The following is a 21,246-nucleotide window of genomic DNA, read 5'->3' as shown; positions in this document are numbered from 1 at the left end:
AAAACCACACTATGCAAAGACAGGCTGAAATAAGCTAGATTATTTGTCCTAGAGGAAAAAATAAAAAAAAAGATCTAAAGAGGACAACAGCAATCTTTAATTTTTGAAGGCCTATTGTGAAGGTGAGATAAGTTCTGCTTGGTCCCAGAGGATAGAACTAGGACTGATGAGAGGAATGTGCAAAAGCAGATTCTTTTCTCTTCTCTTCTCTTCTCTTCTCTTCTCTTCTCTTCTCTTCTCTTCTCTTCTCTTCTCTTCTCTTCTCTTCTCTTCTCTTCTCTTCTCTCTTCTTTGTCCCTTCTATTCTCTCTCTTTTCTCTTCTTTCTTTCTTCTCATCTTTCTCTTTTCTCTTCTCTCCTCTCCTCCCTTCCCTTCCCCTCCTCTCTTTGCTTCTCTTTTCTTCCTCTCTCCACTTCTCTTCTCTCCTCTTCTCTCCTCTTCTCTTCTCTTCTCTTCTCTTCTCTTCTCTTCTCTTCTCTTCTCTTCTCTTCTCTTCTCTTCTCTTCTCTTCTTTTCTCTTCTCTCCTCCCCTCCCCTCCCTTTCCCTCCTCTCTTTGCTTCTCTTTTCCTGCTCTCCCCTCCCCTCCCCTCCTCCCTTCTCCTCTCCTCTCCTCTCTTCTCTTCTCCTCCTCCTCTTCCTCCTCCTCCTTCTCTCTCTGTCTTTTTCTCTCATTCTAACAATTTGAGTTGTCACAAAGTAGAATGGATTTCCTTGGGGAGGAAAAGAGCTGTTAACCACTGGAAGTCATCAAACGAAAGCTGGGTAAGTAGTTCTTAGGGATGCTATGAAGCCAATTCCTATTCACATGTGGATTGGACTTTGGTGACCTCCAAGGTCTCTTATATTTTGGGACTCTGATCTAGAAAAAGGAATGATTAAGGTAAAAGAAAAGGAAGGATAAGAAACTTTACCAAAAAGGAATCTATCCATTTAGTTCAGGCCTATTTTGATAGAGCCTTTTTAGCAGGTGATTTGGACATTGACGGGATGTCACTAATGAAATTAAAGTGACTTGCCCTAGGTGACTCAGGTAGTACAGTAATTAGTAGAACAGATGGTTGTAAGGAAAATATAAACACCTTGGGTGAGGGTGGGGGGGCAGTAACTACCTTCACACTTCTTGCCTGGAAGAGGGTATTTCATGTGGAAAAAAAGGAGTAGTTAAGTTAATCATGGGAGAAGTATACCATTCCCCATCCCCTTCATACTGTAAATTAGCAAACTGACCTGTTTTGTAAGTCAGTTGCTAATGAATTTGATTAACAAAATCAAAGTAGTTGATCATAGGGCCTGAGAACTGATGAAAATCTTGTTTTACCACCTGTAGAACTGAGAGTCAGGCCCTAAACCTACAGTGATCCTTTGCTGAAGTTTCAAATGCAAATATCATCAGGCATCATCAGATTCAAAGTTCTGTCTTTAAAAATGAGGAAACAAAAGTTAAAATTGATTTTCCCAAAGTTTCATAGCCAAAGAGTTGTGGAGCTGGGACTAAAGGCAAGGTCCAGGGCTCTCCCCTCCATTGTCTTACCCATGAGGCTTTCCCATCAACTAAACTATTCATCATACCTTAAAAGAGATTTCTGTCGTCATGGTGAAACCATGGGTAATGACAGGCTCTTCTTCTGCTGTTCGTCCCTTCCAGCAATCCAGCTCCACACAGCGACAGCCAGATAAGAGTACTTGGCGATACATCTCTACTGAGGAGTTGCCAGCTAGCTGGCCAGCTGTGGAAGAACAAGACTATGAGTCCAGGGAAGTCAATAAAAGGAAACACCAAAAAGGTAGCATAGGCAAGGTCTTTTAACACTATGTGAAATGATACTTCTCCAAACTTTCCCAAAAGACTATTCCAAGTGAGTGACAAAGAGTAACCTCAACACTTCAATTATACCTCCCCTCTTCATGAATTCTTGAACTTTGTGGAGGGATACCACCATCCTTCAAGGCATTTGGTTTAAAACTTCAATTATCTTCTCTTTCTTTTCCATTACTCCCACTATCCAATCAATTGGCAAATCTTGTCAATTTTCCCTCTGTAATATCTATTATGTTCCTCTTTCTCTGAATTAGGGGTATCATCCTAATTTAGGATCTGATCACTTCTTGCTTCAACTATTACAATCAGTTATTCTGATCCCAGTTTCTCCACTCTCCAATCCATCCTTCACTCAGTTGCCAAATTAATATTCCTAAAGTAGAGTTCTCCTTTGACGGACATTAGTCTGTTTCATATACTCTATGTCCCAGCCAAACTGGCCTATTTGCTGTTGTGTCATGTATTTTAAAATCCCTAGCCCCCCACATGGCTCACCTAGAGACTCCCTTACAGAGGGTCTTTTTTTACCTTTGCTACTAAAATAATTATATTTATTTTGTATATAGCTTGTTTTTCTGAAGAGAACATGACCAGAGACAGTTTGACTTTTATCTTTGTATTTCCTGCCCCTAACACAATGATTAGTACATAGTAGGTGTTTAATAAATGCTTGTTGAGTGATTTTGTCTCTCTTAGTTCACAGTTAATTTTTTAAAATTTTATTTAATTCTTATAGTTTTTATTGACATATTTTCTTTTCTTAACACCTTTACTTCTGAATAGTCTTCTTTCTTCCTCTATGCATATAAATCATCCCTTATAATAGTCACTTAAAATAATAGGATGCTTTATAGGATCTTATATCAATAGACCCATACTTAATCAATATCCTTCACCCTAACTTGTTATCATTCTGGGACTTAAAAGTCACATCCTTACTCCTACCTTGTAAGGATCAGCAGAGAGAAGAAAGAACTTAGATAACTATAGAGAATGACAACTTGGAAAACTCTGAGTTGGGTCCATGAAAAACAAAACAAAACACATATAGCTGCTTGCTAAACTACATCCCACCCCCATGCCTCTCTTCAATCCCACTGAAAAACCAAACAAACCAAAACAACAAAAATAATAACTAAAGAACTACAATAAAGATAGTCAAAAACAAATTCCTATGTTATCCATGTCCAAAAATGTGTCTCATTTTGAATATTAGTCTATCACATGTTTGGCAGGAGATAGGTAACATTCTTTCTCATTGATCCTCCAGAATCACTGTTGGGCATTGCATTGATCAGACAGTTTTGCAGTATTTCAAAATTATGCATTTTAAGTATGTTGTTATAGTCCAAATTGTTCTCCTGGTTCTACTCACTTCAACCTGGATCACTCATATAAGTCTTCCCAAGTTTCTCTGAAAACATCCCTTTCATAATTTCTTGCAGCACAACATTATCCCTTGTTATTATTCACTTATTATCATTTGTTCAACTATTTTCCATTTGATAGGCATATCCTTAATTTCAAATCTTTGACACCACAAAAAGAAATGCTAAAATATTTTTTGTACATATCTCCCTGCACTAGTCCACTATCTATTTAGCTATTAAATCAATCTTCATAATGTGCAGGACTGACTATATCACCTCCATATTTAATAAACTCCATTGGTTCCCTATTACCCCTAGGATCAAATATAAAACTATTTAAAGGCTTTTATCACCTGGTCCATCCTTATCTTTCCAATACGCTTACACATAACTCGCTCCTATGTACTCTGAAGTCCAGTGACATTGGCTTCCTCCTTATACATGACATTCCATTTCCCAACTCTGGACATTTTCATTAACTGTCCTCTATGCCTGAATTTCTCTTCTTTTTTGTCTCTGTCTCCTAGTTACCCTTAACTTCCTTTTAATATCGGATAAAATTCAACCTTTTTTATGAAGCTTTTCCAAGTTACCCTTAATGCCAGTGCCTTTTCCCAAGATTATCCCCAGTTTATCCTGTATATGTCTTGTTTATGCATAGTTGTTTATATGTTGTCTCCCCATTAGACTGTGAGGTTTTTGAGAGAAAGTATTATTTTTGTGTTTCTTTGTATCTCCAACATTTATCACAGTGTCTGTTACATAGTAGGTGCTTGATAAATGCTTTTTGACTTGACCATATTAGGACTGCCCCATCTTTCTTTGATGTCTTTGGGATAAAGGGCTAGTATTAGTATCACTCAGTCAAGGAACATGCACAGTTTGGTAATTTGGGGGCATAGTTCTAAATTGTTTTCCAGAATGACTGGATCAGTCAGAAATTCTACCAACAGTGGATCAGTATGCTTTAAGCCATAGTTCTAAATTAAAAGGAAGATGACTTTTAAAGATAAGTTTTATTTTGAATGTATCTATATCACTATAATTTGCTATTATGGGGAACACTAATGAGTGGATGAGATCATTTGCTCCTAAAGAGTTATAGCTTTATGCAATGGTAATGATTTTCTTAATCATTTTTATGATGAAGAGATTTTATTGAGATTATATTGTTAACATACCCTCTGCTATAGTTCAACATACACAGTGTTAAGAGACTCTGTGTGTGTGTGTGTGTGTGTGTGTATTGAATAAGGCTATTTGCACTGTCTCAGAAATTTTCATATAAAGTTCTAAATGAAAAGTGGAAAATATATTTCAAAAATCATTATTCAGAAAAATTATCCTCAACCCAAAAAAATATTAGTACCATACAGATAGCCTGTCACCATATTCTCCACCTCTATTTTCATCCCTTCTGTATCAAACTTACAATAAAATAAAAACATTTATCTATAGAAAATTCAGGTAGAATTACTGTGCTCCACCAATAAATACAGAGATCCAGGAAGCACACACACACACACACACACACAGACACCATGGAATGGTGAGCAGAGATAGACTACATTGTAGTTTTTTAGCCTGAGTATATGACAGAGATATGTGTTTCCAAGATGATTTATTTTCAGTCCTAGCCATTTGAGTCAATGTTTATCTTGAGATAGTAAAAAATAGCAAAAATTAACCCATCCCCCACTAAAAATAATCCATGAAACACACTGCCTTTTTAGACAAGACTGCTCAAGAGGCCTGCTATAATATTTAGAGAAAATACAGGATAATTTATTATGGAATAATGCCAAAAGAATTATCCACTGGTAACTAGTTGATCATAGAACTCAAGAGCTAGAAGGAATCTCTGAGATAATCTAATCTAATTCACTTTTTCAAAATAAATGAATAAACTAGGGCCTACAGAGATTCGATGATTGAGCCACTGCAAGTTAGAAGTATGTCAGGAACGAGACTAGAACCAAAATCTCTTTACTCTTAGTTCAGTATTCTTTTCTTTTTTCCATGTTTTTTAAATGTTTTTATTTATGTCTTTTGTTTTATGCATCATTATAGTTTTCCCCAGTATATCTTCTCCTCTCCTTGCCCCTTCTTGAGAGCCATCACATATGACAAGTAGTATTTTAAAGCCAAAAAATAGATGAAAAAGTCAGAGTAATAATCAATACATTGAAAAAAATCTGAAAACATACAATGTATAAACACCTACGAATCTCCGCCTACATAAAAGGATAGGTTGGAGGTATACTCTCATATTTCTTTATTGGTGTGTGTTTTTTTAAACATCCCCACCACAAGTGTCAGTGTTTACTTTCTGGTCCAATTTTTTTTGGCTCCCTTCCACAAAATATTATTGTCTCAGGTACTCTGACGATATTCTCATGCTGTTGTGTTTTCCCCTGGAAAACTTTCTGTCACCTTTAGGTACATTTTCCAGAGTATTTTGGATCCTTGGTACAACTAGGAAGAATTCCTAGTTCCACTATTCTGCTGTTCATTGTAATATTAATATTAATAATAATAATAATAATGATAGACTTTCAAATACAGGATACTCTACCCAAAGGAGGCTGATTCTAGAGGTCCTACAAATATGCAGTATATGTCCCCTAGATAGAGTCACATTTGCCCTCTTGAAGTCTCCCCTTTTCAATGATTTTTAAATTCTTCTAATTATTTCAGTGAAGATGTTCTAAAAGGTTTTCTGTATTAAACAATAAAAAATCATGAACTGTAATCCAGAGATGATCTCTCTGTCATCTGAACTCTCACCTTACCCTGTGCCTCCTGTTTCCTGATTCTAATCCATTCTCCACCCAGATGCCAAAGCATAGGTCTGACCATACCATGCCCCTAACCAATAAACTCCAATGAGTCCCTATTACCATTGCTGCCGTTCAGTCGTTTTTAGTCATAACCCTATTTGGGGCTTTCTTGGCAAAGATACTGAAATGATTTGCCTTTTTCCTTCCCTATCACAACTAGGATTAAATATAAATTCCACTGGAATATAAATTCTTCACAACCTGTTCATTCCTAATTTTCCATCTTCTTACACATCATTACCCCATGCACACTATTAACCTACCCATCCTTCTTTGTACATTAGGCTCCATCTCCTATCACTACACATTTATACTTCTATTCTCCTATGGGCAAATGGCACCTTCACAGACCCCTTTTCCTATGCCCCACACCTCCTCTCCAGCTACTAGTGCCTTACCCTCTAAGGTTTCCTTCACTCTACTTTATATGTACTGTGTCTTCTACTAGCTATCTATTTACATTTTGTCTCCTACTTAGAGTGTAGATTCCTTAAATTTAAAGATTTCCCCCCCACCTTTTATTTCCCTGTTTTTTTGTCCAGTTTCTGGCACAAAATAAGCACTTAATATATGTTTATTCATTGATTGCCTTATGTGCTTAGGTTCCCAATCATGAATTGGGAACTGGAAAGGACCTTTGAGACTATCAAGCCTAAACTGCTTTCAGCTGTGCTCCATTTTTATTATATTTGTTTGTGTATGATTTTTTATTTCCCCATCTAGACTACTAGACCCTTGAGGGAAAATGTAATGTGTTTTTCAACTTCAAAAAATATGCTTAGAGTCCCTTATGGGGTTGGGGAGGGAAATACACAGTCTCAGTTGCAGCTCAAAAATCATAGCCAACTTTCATATATGTGGTGAATGGCACAACGGTATAAAATTAGAAATATTAGTTAGCAGATTTTTATCACTATGCATCTCTGATCAGCTGACTAGAAGTTACAGTTGGAATGGTTTCATAATATTTCTGCCTTTGAGCCTGTGGCTGTTTGTCCTAAGAAGTAGATTTTGTTGTTGTTCAGCCATTTCAATCGTATCTGACTCTTTGTGACCCCATCTGGGGTTTTCTTGGCAAAAATACTGGAAAGGTTTGCCATCTCCTTCTCCAGCTCATTTTATAGATGAGGAACTGAGGCAAACAAGATTAAGTGACTTGCTCAAGGTCACATAGCTATTAAGTCTGAGGCCAGATCTGAACTCAGGAAAATGAGTCCTCTCAATTCCAAACTCAGCACTCCATCTCTACCACCTAGTTTCCCCAAAGAAGCAGATAGTTAAATGCTAATCATAGGCTTATGGATGTAGATCTGGAAAGCACCTTAGAAGTCATCTAGTTCAAGTGCTTAATTTTAGGCACCTAGGTGGGTCCAGTAAATAGAGTGCTGGATGTGGCGTCAGAAAGACCTGAGATCAAATCTAGCCTCAGACACTTAATAGCCATGTGATCTTAGGCATGCCACTGTAGCTTTTTTCTGTCTAAGTTTCCTCATCAGCAAAATGGGGACCATAATAGTACCTGTCTCCATGGGCTGTTGTGAGGATCAAATGAGGTAATATCTCTAAAGTGTTTTGCAAACCTTAAAGTCCTGTAAGAATGCTAGCTATTGCTGGTATTTTACAGATGAGGAAACTGAGGCTGAGAGAAATTAAGTGGCATGATTAAAGTCATACAGGTTCTAAATGATAGGGACATAATTTGAATCTGGGTCCTCTGAGACCAAAGGTAGTGTTTTTTTTTCTATACCATCACATTGAAGTTCCATAGTTTGTTGTGGTTGAAATAAGATTTTTAAAAAAAAATTTTACTCCACACCTATAACACATTGCTATTTAATGATTAGTAATGTTCAATTCTAAAACCTCTCATAAAAAAATCATCCTTCAACTAAAAGCTTTCCTAAGAACTTCTATTAAGTAATTTCAGAAAATCTGCACTCTACATATTTACCCAGTAGATATTGTAAGGATAAAAATTAGATATTAAATATGGATTTATATGGAACTAAGCTATTATTCTTTCTCCATAGTACTTAGTTCTAGATAAAACATTTTGGAAAGTAAAAACAAAATGAAATAAAATAAATAAAATATCCTTCTCTGAAGCCCTTAATTTTCCATATGAAAAGTTCTCTCCAATTTTTTAATGGTCATTGAAAAATATGAGATGCCAATGAAAGTTGTCAAAATGACTTTGCAATATATAACTGCCTGTCCTGGAAATCATGCAGGGCAAAGAATATAGGATTAGAACCACTTTATTCTACCCTTTTAACATAACCTGTGTATACAAGTCACAAAATATGTCTTTCAGTACAACAAAAAGTATGTCATTCTTGATGGCTACTATATCATAATGTAGGTAATGAAGAGCTAAGGAAGTTTTGAACAATCACTTTTATTTTCTAGAAAAGCATGACCTCATTAACACAATACTCTTCCAAATGTAGAATACATCAACGATGAAATCATCTGGACGAATTCTCTGTGGAATTGAATCTATTGTTCCTTAAATAGCCAACTGGCCATCTATCACCATACCAAGAAATGGTGAAGACTAGTACAAGTTTCCATCTTGTCATATATAGATAAAATTTCACAAGAAAAAAGCATGGTTATATCCATTTTGATTAGTGCCTATTCTAAAGGCAGGGTTATCATATTGAAGTGGAGAGCTGAAAAAAATATCCAGGCCCTTTTAAATCAAAATTCCTGTTTCCATGCCGATTGCACAGCTACTTTAGACTAAAGCAGATTTTTCTTGGATATCACTTAGGTTATAATTTTAGTTATTTATTTCACATTGCAAGTGGAGCCTTGGTTTTCTCTCCTTCTACTTAATTATTGGCTCTAATTCACAAATCTCTTGCAGGCTGGTGATAATCTTACCATTAATAATCTTTGGACCCTTTTGTTAAGTTCATTGAATGTGTAATGAAAATTTGTGAGTAGAATCTGCTCTTCTAGGTAAGTGATTATGCTCAATTGGATGTCAGGGTCTTAAACAGTAGCCCATAGGCTGTATTGTCATAAAAGAACTGTTATTGGGAGGTCAACAGCATCTAAAGATGAATTACATATTTAGAACCTAGAAATTCCATGTTTGGTCTGGTACATGGGATTAGGTAGAGCATAGACAACAAAAATAACTAAGAAATTCTGTGTGTGTGTATTTTGATATTTCTGCTCCCTGGAATAATAAATATTATTGTTATTGTTAGCTGAACTAGTAACTTCTAATAACATGGAAAATAGCTCACTCCTTAAACCCAATAGTTTCTGACAATTTCCCCATTGGAAAAAATATTAAATGGCCTAAGACTACTAGCACATTCTCAGAAAACTAAATGATATTTCTTAGAAAAGGAAAGTTCATATCAGAGAACACATGGTGGCAGATAATATTTTTCATTAAATGAATATTTACTTTCCAGTAGATTTTCTCTCATCTGCAGAAATTTTCAGCTACAAAGAGTTAAGATATGGACTCTCTTTTTGTGCTGAAGGCCTCAGAGCATGCACACACACACACACACACACGCATACGCACACGCACACACACATACAAATACACATATATTTTATTTGAGATGCTTAACCACCACTTCCCTTTACTTCCTTCATTCTCTCTCTCCAAGTCTCTTCTTTCTCTTTATTTACTAGTTGAGTATAGGCAGCACAGAGTACAGCTGCTAGGGCTAGGGGCCAACCCTCAGTTGGTGTTAATGATGGTCTGTGAATCACTCACCACTTGGTGCTTTGGAAGCTAGCAAGCTGCCATCATCTCTCATAAGCAAATCCAAACATAAGAATGAACTGGGGAGCTGAAGTGACATCTCCCATTAACCCATAATATTGCCTCCAAGCCACAATATGCGATGTCTCACTGTGTTGCATTTATCCTTATATCTGCTTGAGTCCTGCCACACAGGACCTGAGGCATCCTTGGGTGATAGAGACTAGAATAAGAGACTACATATTGAAACAAAACCTTTCAAGTCAATGGCTTCTGACAATTTATCTAAGTCAGAGAAATTAGCCAGAGCTAGAAAGTATTCTATCTAAGGAGGTAAAAGATTGAGTCTAATGATTCAACTGCCTTGCCTCTTTCCCTCCCCAGCCTATTTGCCCCACCCCTGAAAGAAGACCATTGCTAGACTTATCATCAGTATACCTTGTGGTCTTCCTAGCTGTAAAGGTTTCCAGTACATTATAAAAGAAATGGTTAAATGTTCACCAATAAAAACTGCGTGTGTGGAGATGAGGATCAGGGCAATAGATAGGGATGATTTCTTTGCTGTCAGTAAAAGAACAGCTCCCATGTGGTCATGGAGGGTACATCAATACTGGAATCACAGCTGAAGGGAACCGTTCAGACCCAGAAGTACTAGCTGCCCTGATTGTTCTTCTGTGTAGTAGGGCTACACTAATCAGTCTGACCTTTTCTCTCATTTTATTAGAGTATAATAGTAATATGGCAAAAATTTAGGGGTTTGATCCCTATGTGGGTAGTTAATAATTATAATGTCCTAGAGTAAAATGTAATAGTACTTTACAGTTTACATATTGCTTTTATATATACACTATATCATTTGATTCTTACAACTCTGGGCTGCAGAGCAAAAATAGTTCCATTTTATAGCCAAGGGAAAAGAAGAGTTTCTGTGACTTGTACAATGTCACATGTAGAAAGACTTCAATATAATGTCTCAGAGGTCTCCTGAGGTAACATGCTTCTAGAGGTATTTTCCAGTCCTATGCCTGCTATCCATACCTCACCTTATTTTTCATCCAAAGTTTCACAGTTTCACCTGCCTCGTCCCTTATGGTTCTAGTATACTCTATGATCTTCCATCCTGGGATCCTTCTATCCAGATCTTATGAAGAAAGAGACATAGGTTTCTAATTTATTTCTTACACAAATTCTCTTAGAAGAGGCCCAAGTCCTCTCTTTAGCTTTTTGGAAGATTTTTTTAACTTCTAAAGGGAAACACACTTTTTACCTGCAGTAGGTCTGCAATATCTCTGATGTGGATATTTGCCTCCATGGGTGCAGCTCATAGCCCACCCACATTTCCACATCCTATATTAATTTGTATCCATTAAATAAAAAGATCCCAAAGAGGATCTACTGAAATTTCTGGGGGCCTTGCAGTTAGGAAGATGTTAGTTGAAAACTCATCTCTAATATTTTACCAGCTGTGGGACTATTGGTGAATCACTTAATTTCTCTGAGTCTCATCTTTTAAATGGATTCAAATTCATAATGCCCACCCCACAGGACTGTTGTAAGGCTCAAATGAGATAAAACATGTTAAGCACTTTGAAAAATTTACAATACTATATAAATGTCAGTTATGATGATCTCATGCAACTCTTGGGTAGTTTATTCACTTTTCTCTAACTCTCACAATGTGCTTAGTCAACGTGTTTTTCTGAATATATATTTCCTATGACTCATCATCATCATAGCATGTATATGGCAACTTAAGGTTTGCAAAGCATTTTATAAATATTATCCTATTTTGTCCTTACAACTCTGGAAGGTAGGTACTATTATTATACCATTTAACAACATGAAGAAACCAAGGCAGACAGAGGTCAAGTGACTTGCCCAGGGTCGCACAGCTAGTAATCCAGATTTGAACTCAGATCTTCATGACAACAAGTCCAGTGCTTTATCCACTGAGTCACCTAGCAAAAGGGCTTCTCAACTTCCTCACATAGCCTAATGGAGGCTGAGGTGTTAGGGCTCAAATCCATAAGTTCCTCTATTCTCAATGATTAAAATTTATTTGTTGTTCTTCCAGTATCCTCCGTTAATATTTTATGCCTCAGTTTAGAATTACACCAAGCTTTCTATAGACACGTTTTCATGTTCACTTCTTTCCACTGTTTTACATAGCAGTACTGCTCATCATCTTCCCTCATCTTCTTTGGTATTGTTGCAAAGAAGCCCTAGCTGGTACTTCTCTCTGTTTAGCAAAGAGATGAAATGTTTTTTCCTCACTAATGTAGCATCTGGGCTCTTTGGGATGCTTTGTTTTAGTATCTATTTTACTTTGGTTTACTTTGGTTAAACTTTTGCAGGAAACAGTGATAACCAAACTAATATCAAAGTCTTTTCCCATTTCCAATATTTCATCTCTGATTGTTTGAATAGATTACATGGAAGCATTTGGTTTTTGTTTGTAGTGCCTTATCATCTTTATTCTAATTTAATGTTGATTTTGATTTTTGTTTTAACTAGTCAATTGTCTGAGCTCTATTTCCCAACAGACTTTTTGTTCTTCATTGCTTTTCTTCCCTTCACATTTAAGTCATCAAGTATCAGAGTACACATTGACCTGATTTTGATGAGTCTGCCAAATTGTTCATTGAATTTCTTTACATCTTCATCCTATGTAACAGATGTTGGTAGAAAAGCCAAAATGAACTTCTTGGAAGATTTTGTTTTGTTCTTTGTTTTGGCTTATGCTCATTCATCACACACAAAGAAGAGCAAGATAACCGGGTGTCCCATGAAATGATGTGTCTTTGGGTGAATGATTAAATCAACTTTGCCAGATCCTTTGTTTGGCTTTCCACAGAGGCAAATATGTGAGTCATCCTTCCATTTAGGTACAACTTTCCTTTATCCTATGGTCTTATTTAGTGTGAGAATATTGATGTTAATATAGTTAAGTTCTTCCAAAGGTATGCCTGCTCATTGTTCAGTGGGCAAAGATCATACATTTAGGATGTGAGTCACTGATTATCGACAGTCTTGTAAATAGCTTGGCAAATCTCCATAATTTCTAAGAGAAACATTTGGAGAAAGAGAAATGTTTAGAAGTTCAAAATAAGAAATAAAAAGGGAAAGTTACAAACTTCTAAGAAATCTTAATTATATATGGGAATACACATCATCTAGTTCTTAATAAAAAACATAAATGGAGAAGAATCCTTATTATTAGCTAGTCCAAGTTCTATTTTGATTAGATGTAAGAGTTTAGATCCTGGACTCCTAACTCATAACAAATGTAAATTTGCAAGAACCTGGATTTGATTCCTAACTGCTACCTCCTAGTTAGGAGAACAAAGACAAATTGTTTAACCTCTTTAAGCTTTAATTTTCAAGATGTTTTCATTGGTAAATGAAGGAAAATAATGACCAGAAGTCAAGACTTTGAGAATTTAAACCCTTCATTCCCCAGAAAATCTCAATCTGAGACCCTGCCATCCTGATTGGTGGTGACTTCAAACATGCCCCACATCTAGGCCCTGCTCCAACCATGCTTTTACTATGGCCATCTTCTCTCCAAATGTCCTATCTCACTTCCCTATGGTTCCATTCACTTTTTCTATAACTTTTCAAACCAAAATATCTCTCCCTGGCCATCTCTATATGGCTATCTCCCTAGATAAATGTTAGCATTTATTATTTTTAAAAAAATTAACTTCCTCCCTACCCATGATTATAGAGAGCTTTTTAGCTATTTCTCTTACTTCTTCAAACTGACATCCTGCTAACCTGCTTTGGTTTAAAACCCCTAGCCTAACCTTACTCCCCTCCTTATTCCAGTTGGTTTCATTAGATTTCTACCCAGTTTCCCCTGAACAAACAGATTCTCTTCCTCTCTTTACAACTTATATCTTCACTGCTTCCTTATATAAGTCTCTCCTGTAACAGCTACTTGCAGGTTGGTCACCTTCAGTCAATAGGCACACACTCTTGGGGAATGTCTTAAGGGGGACTTTTAGTTAGGAGATGTTGTAAAGGGAATTATGCATTGCACTATTTAGCCTCTGTGGTTTTTTCTAAATAATCATTTCCTTTGATTCAGCTTCCCCACTTCTAAGACTATACCTAAAAAAGATCAGAGAAAGTAGTAAGTAACCCTCAATCTAAAACTACAAGGAAGCCTATCTATTGGGGAATGCTTAAAAATTATGGTAATGGAATATTATTGTGTCATAAGAAATGACAAAATGGACAATTTCAGAAGAAATTAGGAAGACCACTATGAATGCTGAGTGAAGTAATTAGAACCAAGAAAACAATTTGTACCATGACAATAATATTATAGAGAAAAATAACTTTGAAATACTTTAATACTTTGATATTTGCAGTTACAACCCATGAGTCCTGAGGACTAAAGATAAAAATGCAGTATTGTGTCTGAGAGATAATGGACTTAAAATGCAGAATGAGACACAGATTTTTGGACATTGTCAATATGGGTATTTATTTTGCTGGATTATGTTGTTGTTCAGTCCTTTTAGTCATATACGACTCTTTGTGACCCCATTTGGGGTTTTCTTAGCAAAGACACTGGAATGGTTCACTATTTTCTTCTTTAGCCCATTTTCACATATGAAGGACTGAGGAAAAGAAGGTTAAATGACTTGCCTAACTTCACACAGCTACTAAGTGTCTGAGGCCAGATTTGAACTTACTAAGATGAGTCTTCCTGGCTTCAGACCCAGCACTCTATCCACTGTGCCACCTAGCTGCCCTAATACTGGACTATGCATGTTTTTAATGAGAGTTTTATTTTTCATTTTAAGGAGAGAATTGTGAGAATGAGATAATAAATGCTTATAAAATAAGTGAATAGCTAGTATATATGTATATATATATACATACATGTATGTATACATAAAATGCTTTAAAGTTTATGAAATGTTTTACATATATTAACTCATTTGATAATCACAACAAACCTGTTAGAAAAGTGCTATCATTGTCCCCATTTTACAAATAAGGAAACTAAGGAAGACAGAGGTAAAATAAAATTTTCCCAGGGTCATACAACTTGTAAGTGTCTGAGACAGGATTCAAATTCAGATCTTCCTGACTCTAAGTACTGCAGTAGGTGGTGAAATGACTAGAGATCTGGGAGTCAGAGATACCTGAGTTCAAATCTGGTATCTAACATTGTGATCTTGAGCAAGTCACTTAACAGCTTTCTGACTCAGTTTCCCCAACTGTAAAGTATGGATAAGAATAGCACCTACCTCCCAGGGTTATTATGAGGATCAAATGAGTTAACATATATGTAAGGCACTTAGTATAGTGCCTGGCACAAAGTTGGAGCTTAATAAATGCTTCCTTCCTTCTTATAGTCACTGTATCACCTAGCTATATACAAATAAACACATAAATTTTAAATAAAATTTTAAAGAAATAATTAAATCAAGTTGTTTTCCCAAATTCAAATGCATTAGTACAGAATGGGGGACACAAAGTTAAGTAAGAGTCCATATGACAAAGAACTGGGGCAGCAAGAGGTTAATAGATTGTAATATGTATCAGTGGTATGACAAACTGGTCAAAAAGTTAAAATGATCTCAGGCAATATTAGCAGAAAAATGAGAGATATGAGGATTCTGTTGTAATTCAGCCTGGTCACAACATCTAAGCTCTAAGTGTCATATTTTAGAAAGATATTGATAACACAATTATTCCAGGGAAGGGCACCCAGGATGATGTGGGGATTTGGAATCATGCAATAGGAAATGAGGATATTCTGGATAGGCAAGGGAAAATGAGGGGCAAATATGCTAAGTGTCTCCAAGTATTTGAAGTATTGTCCCGTAAAGCAAGGACAAGGTTTGTTTTTATAACTGTAAAGGGCGAAACTAGACATAATGGGTAAAAATTGCAAAGAAGCAGCATTCAGTTTATTTAAAAAAGAGAGAGAGAGAGGGCAGACACAGGGTGAGTTGAAGATGAAGGAAGATATCTAAAAGAAATAAAATCAAATTAAGGGATGAGAGAGGAACATACTGAGAGAGGGAGATAGGGAGAGATAGAATGGGGTGGATTATCTCGCATAAAGGTGGCAAGAGGAAGCAGTTCTGTGGGAGGAGGGGAGAGGGCAGGTGAGGGGGGAATGAGTGAACCTTGCTCTCATCATATTTGGCCTGAGGAGGGAATACCATACATACCCAATTGGGTATCTTACCCCACAGGAAAGAAGAGGGAGGAAGATAAAAAGGGGGGAGGAAGATAAAAAAATGATGGAGGGGAGGGCAGATGGGGGTGGAGGTAATCCAAAACAAACACTTTCGAAAGGGGATAGGGTCAAGGGAGAAAATTCAGTAAAGGGGGATGGGTTGGGAAGGAGCAAATTATAGTTAGTCTTTCACAACATGAGTATTGTGGAAGGGTTATACATAATGTTACACATGTGGCCTATGTTGAATTGCTTGACTTCTTAGGGAGGGTGGGTGGGAAGGGAAGAGGGGAGAGAATTTGGAACTCAAAGTTTTAAAAACAGATGTTCAAAAACAAAAAAAAAAGTTTTTGCATGCAACTAGAAAATAAGACACACAGGCAATGGGGTGTAGAAATTTATCTTGCCCTACAAGAAAGGAAGGGAAAAGGGGATGGGAGGGAAGTGGGATAATAGAGGGGAGCGCTGACTGGGGAACAGGGCAACCAGAATATATGCCATCTTGGAGTGGGGGGGAGGGTAGAAATGGGGAGAAAATTTGTAATTCAAACTCTTGTGAAAATCAATGCTGAAAACTAAATATGTTAAATAAATAAATTTAAATGAAAACAAACAGAAAAAAAATTTTAAAAAGGAGGAAAAATTCCTTAGTTTTAAATTAGAACTAAGAGTAGAACGGCTATCTCTGGGGATAGCATGTTCCCCTTCAAATAGAGGTTGGACAGCCCCTTGTCAGGGATGTTACTGTAGAGAGGATTCCTGCTAAGGTGAACTCGGTGACCCCTATGGTCCTTTCCAGCTCTAAGATTCTGTGATAACTGAACCAAGATAATATTGTTATTATTGCTGCAACAATCCTTGGAACTAGTCTGATGCCAAGAACATACACAGTCTACAAGAAGAGAGTTGAGCAATTATCTGATGAATCCAATCAGATAAATGAATTCATCATATAATTAGCTAATTGAGGCCTTATACTTTTTTTCTGAAAATAATGGGCATCTTGATTATTCAGAGACTTATAGCTTCACTTTGCTTGTTCTGATGAAGATTTTGATTTACAAATGATTTGGAGGTGGTAGTGGCAGTGGGGAGGAGGTAGGGAATGTTGTTGCAGGGTTGAGAAAACATAGGTTGGAATTTTTGTATATCATCTCTACCAAGGAGGACTTAATATTTATTCAAAAATGGTGGACTAGCTATAAACAATCATAACTTTAAATGAATAATCAGTTCTTGACCTACTGCCAACGAATTTTGCTGAAACCCTAGGAAAATGGTTATTACAAAGAAAAATCAATTCATAATGTGCATATGCTTCTTTCAATGATTTTATTTATTTTTCCTTCAGGGTGTCTTTGTCTGAATTTAAAAAGCCACAAAGGGTCAATAATTGGCATAAAATAAAGGATGATAGGATTATATTGGAAGTTGATGGATCAGTTTATCCCATGCTTTATATATGCTGGTGTTTCTTTGGGGGGGGTAATGAAAAAGAATATGTATTGAGATCTTTCTAAGAATTCAACATCTTTGCAAGCTTCCAAACATTTACCTGAAAATAGTTAACATTGAGCCCAGTAGTAAGGCTCTCAAATACTACAGATAGCATGAATGAATTTCATTTATTTCTACAATTAAATCAGTTTCTTTACATTTTCATTGTGTATCCTCAAAAATTAAATCTAATGATAGGGGAGAAAGAAATAATCCTATGCATTCTTGCTTGAGCTACCATATCTCTACGTAATAAATCAGAACCATCCCTCACCTAGAAAAGACAGAAGCTACAGTGAATTTTCTTTACAGAACTTTTTGTTAGGATTTGATTCAGTAGCTCCACATAGACACAATCAGAAAGAAGGCAGACTTTTTCCAGGTGTTTTGCTCTGATATGGAGTACATTAAAATCAATCTTGTCATTTTCAACATAATTCTCAACTCCACTTATATTGCCCTCCATTTTCATCCGTGTAATATATTTTCCCTTAATCACATAGGAAAAGCATGACAGAGGTCACAAAACAGACTAGGAAAGCAAGAAGCCCTTGCAATTGAACTCATATTTACCTGTAGCTCTTTGGTTTTAAATAGTATTTTCCTACTGTATAAAACTTCCTCTATTTCTACGTATAAGAGTTATTCATGATATCTGAAGGAAGCTAGGTCTAATAGTGGATAAAGGAAGGTTTGACTTTAAATCTTGTCCCAGATACTAACCAGTTGACCCTGGACAAGTTACTTTAACCTCTCTGTCTCAATTTGGTTTTGTGTATAATGAGGCTGTTGGACTCTATGGCATCTAAGATTGATTCTAGCTATAAATCTATTATCCTATTCAAGATTCATAGTAGACAGGTAAGAAGGGTGGTTACTATGTGCTAGTTAGGACTCTTCCTCTAACTAGCTGTGCCATGCTGAGCAACCTATCTCAGCCTCTGTTTCCTAATTTGCAACATTAGGGAATTTGACTAGATGATCGTTGAAGGTCCCTTTCAGCTCTAAAATTATTTGATTCATGAGTTACATAATCGTAATGAAAAATTATCCATAAATATATAAAGCATAGATTACAAAGCACCAGAAAACTATTAATATTACTGAATTATTTTTATGTTACAGTTTCTGACTTAAAAGTTGGGATAAGAAAGACAATGTATAGAATGGTTAGGAAATGTGAGGGGTGGAAAATCTTCTGAATTCTACCAAAGCATTAGTTATTTAAACAAAAGCAACAAAACCATGAATAGAATTAAATTACTGGTTATGCAGAAAGGGCATTTTATAAAAATTGCTTATATATGTCTCTTTTTTGTTCCTTCTTGAACATATTGTACTCGGTTTCCATTTTGAAAACGTCTTGATTGATTTTTTAAAACTTTACATCATATCCTAATTATACCACCAACTGAAACCTCACTTTAATAAATAATAATAATGATAGCATTTCTATAGTGCCTTAAAGTTTGCGAAGTACTTTGCAATTTTATTTCATTTGATCACCGCTGAGCAACTTTCAGGTCCAGTGGATAGAAGTCAGGGCCTGGAGTCAGAGAGACCCGAATCCAAATATAGTCTTAGACACTTACTAGCTGTGTAAACTTAGGCAAGTCTATTAATTTGTTTGCCTCAGTTTCCTTATCTATAAAATGGGAATAATAGTAGCATCTACCTCCCACAGTTTTTGTGAGGATCAAATGAAATAACATTGTAAAATGCTCAGCTACATAAATGTTGGCTATTATTATACAGATGAGTCCAGGGTCACAGAGCTAGTAAGTGTCTGGGACAGGATTTGAAATCAGGTGTTCCTGCCTGCAAGTCCATCACCCTAGCCCAACAAATGCAGCTATCTAAAACAAACTAACACATTAACCCTGTCTGACATTATGTATTTCTTTGGACACCAATAACCCACCACTTTTCTACCCAGAGGAGAAAAGATATGCCAAAGTTTTGATGTGTAAATGTATGTACACCTTCTTTAAGAAAAGAAAAATAGAAATAAAAAAATTGAAAATCTTACAAAGAAGTGCATTTTGAGAACTGAGAGATTAAATTATAATGTGCCTTGAATCTCTCTATATATAATTTATGTGGAATACTCAAAGACATAGTGTGATACTTTGATAAACAAAGTTCCTAAGGACAAAAAAAGTTCTCTTCTTTGGAAAGTTGACCTGGTTGTGGAGATGTTTCAGAATATATTATCAAGCTGGAAAGGACATTAGGGGTCATGTAGTTCAATTTCCCCAGTTTTACACATGGGAAAACCAAAAGTCAGAGAGGAGGAGGGATTTGCCCAAGGGCATGGGACACATTAGTGGAAGAGCTGAATCTAATACTCACTTATCCTAGTCCTTAGTACATTGCTTTTTTCACATTCTCCTTAGTTCTAGTTTGGGAAATATTAAAATTTGAATGTGCTGATGGATGTCATACTTAATTGAGTATGGATTTTTAATAAATCACCATTTTAATATAATTCTGACTTACCCCTTTTAAAAAGCTTCTCACTTTGCTTTATATGATAGTTAAGTTTTAAGTCATATGCTTTAGAATGCATAATATGGCCATAAACATCAGCAGAGGCCATTACCACCAGATATTAACTGTATCACCAAATTTAAGAAAAATCAGATCTCCAAGAAACCTGTTCCACTGTATTTGGAACTTGTGAAGATGCCTCTATCACTGTCTCTTCTCCACCCCACCCCACCCCCAGCCCCCGCCCCCATTCTTGACTGTACAGACTAGCAATCAGTCTAGAAATATTTCTTCAACGTCTATTTGTTTTCATTTTTTTGGAGGGGTGTTGGGGTTGTTCAGAAAAATTCTCTGTGGAAGAAAAAAAGACTGGGTCTAACAGCCAACACATTTGGAGAATATAGTGAAAACTTAATTGGGGGGAATGGTGGTGGTAGTGTAATAAAACACTCTGAGTTGAATCTGCCAAGCTGTTTGAAGCCATGGACTTCACACAGTGGAAGTACACTCTGCCCCTCAGGCCTTTCTCAATGGATGGTTGCTTTCATAACCTCCATTATAAGAAGGCCATCTAGGCCACCAATGTTTTCATTCCTCTACAAACTATATTCTTGACTCTCCCGTCAGACTTTCTTTAAAGTGCCTCTGTGTTGGGTAATTTCATTACCTTTCCTCCTCCAACTTTCTTTCAGTTTCCTTCTATGTGTTGTCTTCTTCTCTTAGAATAGAAGTGCCTGAGGGCAGAGACTATCTTTCTGCTTGTATTTGTATCCCTAGTGCTTAGCTCAGTGCATGGCACAGAGTAAACCCTTAATAAATATTTGTTGACTCTTATTATAGAGGTCCTAAAAATTCTTCATGTATTTTCTGATGAGGTTAGTTAATTTTGTCTGACTTATTGCCAAGTCAGATTCAAAAGGGGGTAAATAGTATTGGGAAATGACTGTGACATAAAAAGAAGCATCAATAAAACATTAAAACTCAGCAAGAATATAATGGGGTTAAAAAGATAGGGCAACCATTATGAAGCTCAGATAGATGTAGACAACATTTGAAGAGATACCATTTTGATCTCCCTTGTTTTTTGTCCCATTGTTTTCTATATTGATTGTAACTCACTAAGTGAATGCCTCAAAGTCACTCAAAGTATAAGTATGTCTTAGGGAGCCAGGATATAACCTTAGTTTTGGAACCATAGGAACTGGGTTCAAATCCTAACTCTACCACTCAATACCTCTGTGTTCCTGGGCAAAGAATCAGTACCCTTATCTTTAAAATGAGGGAGTG

General features: G+C 36.3%; 1 protein-coding gene across 1 annotated transcript in view; it reads right to left on the bottom strand.

The window, feature by feature from the left end:
- The window catches only part of PLCB1 (phospholipase C beta 1), a 908,098-nt gene that overhangs the window by 222,219 nt on the left and 664,633 nt on the right, over nucleotides 1–21,246 (bottom strand). The window contains exon 11 of the mRNA XM_036749135.1: nucleotides 1,572–1,729. Within this exon, the coding sequence (XP_036605030.1) occupies nucleotides 1,572–1,729 (158 nt within the window). The remainder of the gene's footprint in view (nucleotides 1–1,571; nucleotides 1,730–21,246) is intronic.

Source organism: Trichosurus vulpecula, chromosome 3 (genome assembly GCF_011100635.1).
Source record: "Trichosurus vulpecula isolate mTriVul1 chromosome 3, mTriVul1.pri, whole genome shotgun sequence".
Taxonomy (NCBI): Eukaryota; Metazoa; Chordata; class Mammalia; order Diprotodontia; family Phalangeridae; genus Trichosurus; species Trichosurus vulpecula.
Note: the sequence above shows the minus strand (reverse complement) of the source record. Positions and strands in the feature narration are given on the sequence as shown.